This window comes from Falco peregrinus, unplaced genomic scaffold, assembly GCF_023634155.1.
Source record: "Falco peregrinus isolate bFalPer1 unplaced genomic scaffold, bFalPer1.pri scaffold_24, whole genome shotgun sequence".
Lineage (NCBI taxonomy): Eukaryota > Metazoa > Chordata > Aves > Falconiformes > Falconidae > Falco > Falco peregrinus.
In genome coordinates, this window is record NW_026599593.1 from 4179380 (window position 1) to 4189611 (window position 10232).

Sequence of the window (10232 nt, forward strand, 5' to 3'; positions counted from 1 at the left end):
CCTGTGCAAAGAATTTGTCTCAAGAGACCCCCGACACCAGCTGGACAGGGTGTATCCTGCTGTGCTCCCCTTCCAGAAAGCGTCAGGGTCATGAAGTCCCCCATAAGAGCTGGGATCATGGACGTGCAGACTTCCTTGGCTTCCTTAGATAAGCCTTTCTCCACTGCCGTACCCTGAGTGCGGGTGCTGTGTCTCCCACCAGGACGGCACACTAACCGGCCTCTCGCTGACACGCTCCTGCAAGGGCTCACCCAACCTGCAGCACCTCAGCCGTAGCACTGGGGCCAGGCTCAGGCTTCTCTCGGGCAAAGCTGGTACCAAGCGCCCCCGAGCCAGCGTGTGCCCGCGCTGTGCCGGAGACCAGAGACCCGCTGGAGTGGGTGGCGGTGGCAATCTAAGCGCACCAGCAGAGGAAGCCCTGCCCTCTGCAAGGCCAGAAAAGCTGTGCTGGGCTCTGCAGCCCTGGCAGAGGAAGGCTTGGCTAGCTGCAGTGCTGCTGAGGCCCCTGAAGGCCTGTGGGGGAGGGGAGGCTGACCTCCAGGAGGACATGGTGCTGCTGAAAATGTGCTTCAGTTTGGGTATGCTGTGATCCAGGAACACTGTGAGAACCATGCACTGGTTCTTTGATGGTATCTTCACGGGGCTGAGCAAAGGATTGCTGGAATAAGTACCAGGGGAGTGTGGGAGTAGCCAGGTGATTGGAACCCCCACTGTGATGGGCTTCCTGTTCATGGACCAGCTGGATGAACTTGGGTCAGACCGTGACGCACTGCAGGGCTGGCATTCAGTTGCTGGTTGACAGAAACCAAAGCTACCGGAGATGCCACCTGGGCTTCCTCAGAGGAACCATATTCCTGACAATCAAGATTGGGATGCCCACGTTTTTATGTTGCAGAAGGAAGCCGAGCTACAGAAGATACCAGAAGCAGGTACAAATGCTGCAATACCTCTTGTATGGGCTTCAGGAAGACCAGGGCAATCCCAAGCAGGGGAACCAGTAATCATCCAGTGGAAGCCAAATGGCAGAGCAGCAAGTCAAAAGCTGTAGCCAGTTAAACTACAAGTCAGGCAAGGGTTGGAGCCATGAATTGAACAGATCACAGATTTTGGGTTACTAAGAGAATGCCAATCAGAACATAACACTCCAGTATTACCAGCCAGGAAGCCAAATTCAGAAGAATATAAACTGGTGCAAGATGCAAGAGCTATAAATCCAACTGTGCAAGATGTCCATGAGGCAGTAGCACACCCACATGCCCTCCTGACCACCCTGAAGGAGAATGAGGAATGGTTTACTCTATGAGATGTGAAGATGCGTTCTTCTGCCTTGTGCTGGCTGCTGCCAGTCACCAATCGGTTGGTTTCCAATGGGAAAGCCCTGAAACTGGTCGAGAAACCCAGCTGTGCAGGGCTGTATGACTGCAAGGCGTTAAGAATAGTCCTACAGTCTTTGGAAATCAATTCGCCAGGGAGTTGGAAAGCTGGCAAAAGAGGTATGAAACTGTCGCCTTGCTGCAATAGGCGGGTGACGTACTGCTAGCAACCAGCAGTAAAGAAGATTCTATAACAAGGACCTCCTAAACTTTGGGGGCTAGCAGGGTACAAAGTACCCTGGGAAAAGGCAGAGACCACCCCAGAAGAAGCAACCAATTGGGGATTTACAACCTGCCTGGGCCAGCAGAGTCTTGGAGCTGGAGGAAAAGGGCCATTTGTCAAATCCCAGAAGCCAACTGAAAACAAGAGCTCAGAGCATCCCTGGGAATGGCCGGGTGGCGTCACTTATGGATAATGAATTCGGGACTCATTGCCAAGCCTCCATATGAAGGTGTCGGAGGAAACGGAAACCTCCTTGTCTGGACTCAGGAGTGCAGAGATGCATTTACGGAATGGAAACGGACTGGAATGAGTGCTCCAGCTCTAGGCCTCCCAAATCTAGAAAACCCACTGGAACTCTTTGATCATGAAAGGTGACACGTTGCGTTAGGAGTGTTGGCCCAGAGCCTGGAACCCTGGAGCAGAGCCGTGGGGAGCTTTCCCAAACAGCTGGACAGTGTCAGTAAAGGACGGCCAACCTGTCCGCACACGGTGGCAGCTACAGTATTACCGATGCAAGAGGCCCAGGAACTGACACCTGGGCAAAAATGACATGATCTCAGTGGAAAAGAAGAAGTAACTCATGATTGTTTAAAGACAAGGGCAGAGGTATATTCTAGCCGAGTGGAATTAAAAGGCACGCCAACAGAAACTGGAGACTGGGACTTATTTGTAGGTGGTAGTAGTTTTGTGCGAAATGGGAGCCAAAGAGCAGGATATGTGGTGGTAACTATCAGAGAGAGAAGAGAAGCCAAAGCCCTCTCATCTGACACGTGGGCCCAAGAGGCAGAACTCACAGCCTTACTAAGGGCACTGGCATTCTTATCAACAGACAAGGCTTTCTTAATGTATGGACATATTTGAAATTTGCCTTTGGAAGAGTCCATGCAGATGGGGCTGTTGGAAAGAAAGAAAGAAAGAGGACTCTGAACCTCTCAAGGATCCCCCGTCAAATTATGGGCTAGACACCCAACAATCATTTCAGGTGACCAGCTGACCCAGGGTGCTGGCAGTTATGCATCGTAAAGTGCAGCACCTTGGAGATAGCGCGGTGCATCTAGGACAGCAAGTGGCAGATCAAGCAAGGAAAGAAGCAGCTGAAAGTCAAATATTGCTAGTCCTGCCAGAGAAACGGCAGAAATTAGGACCTAAGAGCCCACAGGATCCACCAGAAAACAATCAGTTGGCTAATATACTGAAGGCAACCCAAATCACGGATGATGGGTGACTCCTTTGCATCAACTAACATTTACAGAGGAAATTATGTGTGAATTGGTTAAAAGGAAGCACCAAGACACTCCCTGGGGAAGTGAGAGGATGGTAGAAGCCTTGAAAGGTCAAGTCCTGAGTGTATGATGAAAGGGAAAAGAAAAAGCAGAGTGAAGAAGCATGAGTTATGCCTGAAGAAGTATCTTCACATTCCCCAAAAGACCTTTCCCAGGGCTGGCAAAGCCCAGGGGATTACTGGCAAATAGACTTTTTCCAAGTTACTGCAGCAAAATGGGTATCCGTACCTTTTAGTCATGACAGATGCTTTTTCAGGCTGGCTGGAAGCTTTCCCTTGCCGCACCAATAAGAAGTATCATAAGTGTAAGTTCAGAGATAATACTGAGATTTGGGGTACCCATAGGACTTTCTTTGCGTGTTGGGATCCACACTTGGTAGTAGAAGCCCCTCACCTTTTAGCTAAATAGAAGGGGTAAAATGGGATCTGCACACTCCATGGAGACCTCAATCAAGCGGGAAAGTAGAAAGAATGAAGCAAAGCCTGAAAGCACAGATGAGTAAAATCTGCCAAGAACCTCAGAGAGAGCAGTCAGATGCTTTTCCCTCAGCATTGCTACAGATACAGGATCCAGCGTAAACGGAAGGAGAGAGTTAGTCCTTTGGAAAGGATACATGGTAAACCTTGCCAGGTGACAGAAATGGGAGTGAATCCCAAAATAATAGAAGGGAAACATGGCTTAAAAGAGCATGTTCAGTCTCTATGAGAGGTCCTGTCCTCTCTCCAGAGGTACGTCACTGTGAGCGCAGATCTGTCCCTGGACGTGCCTGTACATCACTACCGACCCGGAGATTGTGTGTATCTTAGAACTTGGTTGGATGAACCGCTGAAGAGAAGTGAAAGGACCTTTCCAGCTTTTGCTCAGCACCTACACTGCTGTCAGGCCTGAAGGAGTGACTCCATGGACGTGCCAAAGCAGGGTTTAAGCAGCCACATCACCAGAATGGACTGTCAAGCAACAAAAAACCTTTATGCTTGAAACTACCTCCAGAATCATGAAGTTCTAGGTTCAGGATCTTGCATTGTTGCCAGACAGCATATAAGTGAGTGACTGAAATGCGACCCCAGATAAGTCTGGGCTGTCTCCAGGGAAGCTGGAGCCTGCTTCTTGTCTCTCCTTTGTAGATATCTGTTGAAACATGTTTTACAGATGTATAGAATTTGGCCTGTGATGTGGTATGCTAAATCCTCAGCTTGGGTGGGATCAGGAGGAGTCATGGACATGGAATACTCATTTGAAAATGGTGGAAGGATCGATGAATGTTTTTAATTAGAGTGATTGTTGGGTAGGTACCCATTTCCCTGAATGCCCTCATGCAGGAATGCCTGTAGCTGGTATCCCCATCCCATGTGGGACTAGTGGGAATAACTTGTGGCTAAGACCAAAATACACTCACTGGAACGAGACTGACCTCCAGACCTGGGCAATACTGAATCCACACTCAGTGTGAAGTGTGTTACTGAAATGAAGCCGAGACACACCAAAATGGAACTCTGCTCTTTGTGGGGCACCACCCACATTGTCATTGCTCAAGGCATTTCACGAAGCTGTCAGAACTAACTAGCAGTAGGTACTGGAACGTTCCACTGGGCACTGGGTGCTGCTGGATATGTGCCATGTAGCACAAAAAGCGTTACCACCAATATGGTTGGGTAGATGTACACGGGGTGGGATTTTTCCTGATATGACTGACTGAGACACTGGACAACAGTCGGTGGTGAACAACTTACCTGCGGAGATACAGGCAGAATCAACCACCCCTTACAGAGAGACCCACTGGGTTTCACTGTTTTGCTGGGTGGTTTATTCCTTGGCTTGGGGCTGCTGAATTGGGGAAGGCAGTGACAAAGAGATCCACAGGAGTGGAAGAGATGGCCAAGGACACTGCAGGTGCCATAAACTGCACTCTGTATGGCAGAGACAATGGCCGTACGCAAGGGGACAACCCTTGGGTTCTCTTGGTGACTTCCAGCCTTGCCCGTGCCCTTTGCCTTCCATCTCACGTTGCCCTACGCTGTCCCACAGCTGCTGCTTTTCCCCGGCAGGCCGCAGGCACCCATCTGGCTTCCCCACCTTGCTCTCACCCTGCCCTTGCCACACATGCACTCATGTCTGCCCACCCTCACACGCTGTGCCTGCAAACACAGACATGGACTGATCTCACACTCCTTCTGGGCGACGTCTCCCACCACAGCACAAGCCCCTGAGTGACATTTCCTCCTCCTGACCTCCAGTCTCCACTTTCCCAGCTGCACTGGGTGGCAGTGCTTCTCCCTCCTGCTCTTCCCTACCTCCAAGGAAAGCTCCACCACCCGGGAAACCACCCTTCAGGCGGGCATCCCAACCCGTCACCCTCCTTGTGGCCTTTCCCCTGACCATGCCACGGCCTCACCGCGCTCTTCCAAGGCTGCGAGCCTTTCAGCTTCTCGCATAGACACGAGCAAGCGGTGTGCCTGCTGCTGTGCTGCCATGTCCTCAGGCAGCAGCGACGTGACAAGCAAGAAAGAAGCCCCTTGGTGGAGTGAGCCCAGGTCCTTAGGCAGAGGGGATCTCACAGCCCATGTGCCACCCAGGGGCCTTCTGCTGGCCTGCCCGAGACACGGGCAGATGGAGCTTAACAGCACGTGTGCCAGCCATGAGTCAGGGGCTGCCCTACGCGCTGTGTCAGGCAGAGGTGACCTCACCGCCCCTTTCCCAGGCACATTGCTGCTGGTGGCCTGTCCCCTCCGCAGGCAGAACTGGCCTCACTGCCCCCGTCACAGCCATTGGCTTCCTGCTGGAATGTGAGTCCCTGAGACACAACTGACCACGAGATACCGTCCTCAGCCGTCACCCTCCCCGTGGCCCAGCACCCAGCAGATGAAGGGAAGCTTCTCTCACCCAATTTATCTCATGGATTTCCTGCCTACCATTTGGGTGCAGGAACATTCCCCAGGGGAACTGCTCTGTTTCTACTGGACCATGTTTTGTCTCTGCTTCTGCGCCTCTGTTTTCCCTTCTTCCCCCTGCTATCCCATCCCAACTGAGCTCTCCAGGGAAGTGAGTCAATGAGTCCCAGAATATCTCAGGTTGGGAGAGGCCCCTGTAATGCCCTTGTCCAGCTGTCCTGCTCAAGGCAGGGTGAACTGGATGGCATCTCTCAAGGGCTCTGCCCACTTTGGCATCATCCACAGAAGGGTCTGAAAAGCCACTTTGTCAACTTGTACTGGGAGACAATAAAGACATTCAACACAGCTGGCCCAACTGCTTGCACTGGAAGATGCCACTAGTCAGTGGCCACCAGGACGACTTGACCACTGGTGACATTTGGTCTTGAGGCCCTGTGGCGTATGATGCACCGACTCTGGGAGCGGATTGAAGGCACGAAGACACTCGAAGACACCTCGAAGACACTTTATTAAAATCAAGCAAGCCTTTTATACCTTTGCAGGGGGCTGACATGTCAGCCTGTAACTGTGCTCAGCAAGTTTCTACTCTGGGCTCTTCTTTTATTACAGACACAGCAGCTCAGCAACTCCCTTTACCTACAAGGGCACAAGCTCTGCAGACCACTCCCTATCTTCAAGGTTCTCCTCTTGCTCCCATGGCTTCCTTCCAACAAGCATAACTGTGTCTTTCTCCCAAGGTCGGGTTTCGCTCCCTGACGCTGTTGAGCTAGCTCGAGACATAGCCACAAGCCGCCAGCCAACTTCCCACCCACAGTATCCTCCATTTCTTCACTCCAGAAGTCACCCATCTGCCTATACAGAAAGTGCAGGAGAAAAAGTCAAAACCCTTGCAAAGGTGCAGGTACAAACCATCCCCTTCTTTCCTCAATACGTATGGGTGCAGCAACCCCTTTGATGTCCCACAATTACCTGGAAATGGCTGCAGCAGTATTTCCACCGTCATTTCCCCAGACACTACAGTGAGGATGAGCAGCCTGTATTTCTCCCAATCGTCCTTCTTGCTTTTCCTGAACAAAGGCTGGATGTCTGCCTTTTGCCGGGACCCCAGAACCTCCCTGATTGCTCGGACACATTTGAGGGCACCATCCAGAAAGGGTGCCGTGATCGGACAGAGGCACTTGCAATGAGCCGGCCCAAGGCGCGTGAGATGACTGTCCCTGGGACAGTGGCCTTTGTTCCTGCAGTCACACACAGGAACGGCCAGGCGCTGGGAGGTGTCCCCACCTCAGCTGGCCTCATGCACTGCTGCCGTGGTTGAACCCCAGCCTCACGCGCACAGGGGTGCTCAGAGGCACGAGCCCGTCCCTGGCACGTGCGGAGGCAGAGCACTGCAGCAGGCACAGTGACTGCCTGGCCTCCTGCTGCCCCTGCCAGAGGCTGGCAGCACCTCAGCCCAGGGGTGTCGCGCCCTGCTCGGCACCTCTCGGAGATGGCCCTCGTCATGAGCAACCGGCACGGGGACCGCGGTTCAAGGAAGCACGTTGCAGCGCTGCATTCAGGCGGTCTCCACAAATCCAGAACATTTGATGGAGGCCAGCACCGTCACAGAGTGCCCATTGCCTGCCCCTGCCTGCGCTCACAGGACTGCCACGCAGCACGGCGGTGACCAAGCTGCCAGAGCACTCAGGCCTTACACCAAGGCAGGGGGTCAGAAGGGGAGTGTGGAAGTGGAAGGAGGACAGCAATGGAGAGCCAAGGGGTGGTGTTCCCTGGCAGTGCTGCCATGCCAGGAAACTTTTCCCCTCCGTCTGTGGACACAGGAACTGTCCCTGTAGATCCAGAAAGTCCTTGGAAGGAAGAATCCAAGGATAAATTTGCTCGGTTGCCCTTTGGCTTTGTTAAACAAAGAGAGAGCAGGGCACCTTCAGAAAGGAAAATCACAGAGGGAATTAGAATGGGGAGAACAACTTTATCAGAAATGAAATACCACAAGCAACTACAACAAATTCAGAAGGCAGTCTGAGTCTTTGATGAATTACATTATAAATTCTATTCATAAATTTATTCCTTCAGAAAAACATCCATCTATCAGTTTGCACATTGCACCCTTGAGCTCCTGGTTCCTCATGCTGTAGATGAGGGGGTTCACTGCTGGAGGCACCATCGAGTACAGGACTGACACCACCAGGTCCAGGGATGGGGAGGAGATGGAGAGGGACTTCAGGTAGGCAAATGTGCCAGTGCTGAGAAAGAGGGAGACCACGGCCAGGTGAGGGAGGCACGTGGAAAAGGCTTTGTGCCGTCCCTGCTCAGAGGGGATCCTCAGCACGGCCCTGAAGATCTGCACGTAGGACAGAACAATGAAAATGAAACATCCAAAGGCTACACAAGCACTACACAGAAGCAGCCTACGTTCCCTGAGGTAGGTGTGTGAGCAGGAGAGCTTGAGGATCTGTGGGATTTCACAGAAGACCTGTCCCAGGGCATTGCCGTGGCAGAGCGGCAGTGACAGTGTATTGGCCGTGTGCAGCGCAGCATGGAGAAACCCACTGGCCCAGGCAGCTGCTGCCATGTGGACACAAGCTCTGCTGCCCAGCAGGGTCCCGTAGTGCAGGGGCTGGCAGATGGCCACGGAGCGGTCATAGGCCATGACGGTGAGGAGAGAATACTCTGCTGAAAGGAAAAAGAGAATCAGGAAGAGCTGTGCTGCACATCCTGAGTAGGAGATGTCCCCGGTGTCCCAGAGGGAGTTGGCCATGGCTTTGGGGAGAGTGGTGGAGATGGAGCCCAGGTCGAGGAGGGAGAGGTTGAGGAGGAAGAAGTACATGGGGGTGTGCAGGTGGTGGTCGCACACTACGGTGGTGATGATGAGGCCGTTGGCCATGAGGGCAGCCAGGTAGATGCCCAGGGAGAGCCAGAAGTGCAAGAGCTGCAGCTCCCACGTGTCTGCCAATGCCAGGAGGAGGAACTGGGTGATGGAGCTGCTGTTGGACATCTGCTGCCCCTGGGCATGGGGACCTGCTCAAGGAGGAAAGTTAGCAAGAAGTCAGAGGATACTTCTGTGAGCCCAGTGAAAGCTGTTTCTTCAAGACCCGCCCCAGCTGCCCCATGTCCCCCCTCTGCCGTTCCTAGGAGAGCTCCCTGCAGAGCCGTGGCTGGAGCTGTGCTGAGTGCTGGCCGAGTGTGCTGTGAGGAGCAGGGGCTGTGCCCGCTGGCTGCCCAGCAGTGAGCCCTGCTCTGCAGCAGGGGCTTCATGGGAACCCTGGGGGCAGGGGCCAGTCCTGGCCTTGCACTGGCTCAGCCCAAACTGCTCCCAGCGCAGAAGGGCCTGTCAGCATCGGCTCTGCCCGTGCTGAGCAACGGCCATGGCCAGAGTCAGGTCAGGAGGGCTTTGTGCCGTGCTCAGGGAGAGCAGAGTGAGTGCTGAGAGGCAAGGGGACTGTCTGTGCCTGAGGGCAGAGGCAGGGACTCTGGTGAGTCCCTCCAGCTCCTTCTCAGCTGCCCTGCACTTGCAGCTTTCTGTGATAGAGTCCAATTACACTGACATGTGTCCTGGTTTAACCCTGGCTGGAAATTATGTACCACAGGGATGCTCGCTTACTCCCCCCTCACCCATGGGTATGAGGAGAGGAATCAGAAAGGAATGTAAATCTGGAAGTTTGAGATAAGAAAAAAAAAATATAAATGCAGTAGAAAAAAAATGAAATTACAATACAATAATGAGAATGACAGTTAAAATGAGAGGGAGATAATCGGGGGTAATAAATTCCAAATAGAAAGAAAGAAGAAAGGAAGGAAGGAAGGAGGGAAGGAATGAAGGAAGGAAGGAGGGAAGGAAGGAAAGAAAGAAGAATGGAAGAGAGACAGAAACAAAGAAGGAAGGAAAGAAGGAGGAAAGAAAAAAGCAAAGAGCGAAAGAGAGAAAGAAATGAAGAAAGAAAGAAAGAAAGGAAGGAAGAAAGGAAGAAAGGAAGATAGGAAGCAGGGAAGACAGTGATACACAATACAGCTGCTCATCACCCAGTGACTGATGCCCAGCCAGTCCCCAGCATCGACTGGCAGACCCCAGCAAACCCCACCAAGTTTAGATACTGAGCATGAACATGTTGCATCACCTATAAACAACCAAAAATATCAGTGCATTTTCAGAATTGTTCTCAAAAGTCCTTCCTACTCTGATGAAAATTAACTCTATCCCAGCCACAACCAGGACACTTTGTTACCCTAAAAAGCAAGCAGACACTGCTGAAGAGCAGAGGGATCCACTACAGAGCACAGAGTGGCTCGCCCCTTCTCAAAGTCTCAGCACCCCGCTTCTAGCCAGGGACACCCATGGTCACAGTGTGCCCTGGAAGCAGCGTGCAGCTTGGGTGGACACCCCAAGCAGGTGACCGAGGGTCCTGATTATGGTGATTGTTAAAGGCGAGCCAGCTCCTTCCCCAGCATCACACACTGCATTGCCCAC

At 52.6% G+C, this 10232-nt stretch overlaps 1 protein-coding gene across 1 annotated transcript; it reads right to left on the reverse strand.

Moving 5' to 3' along the window:
* Window positions 1-7820: 7820 nt before the first annotated feature.
* LOC129783303 (olfactory receptor 14A16-like) lies at window positions 7821-8762 on the reverse strand. The gene has a single exon (XM_055793301.1). The coding sequence runs from the start codon at window positions 8760-8762 to the stop codon at window positions 7821-7823; it is 942 nt and encodes a 313-aa protein (XP_055649276.1).
* Window positions 8763-10232: the final 1470 nt, after the last annotated feature.

What these genes read in the sequence shown, in the direction of transcription:
- LOC129783303 (XM_055793301.1), bottom strand. Translation starts at nt 8,762, where the DNA reads ATGTCCAACAGCAGCTCCATCACCCAGTTCCTCCTCCTGGCATTGGCA.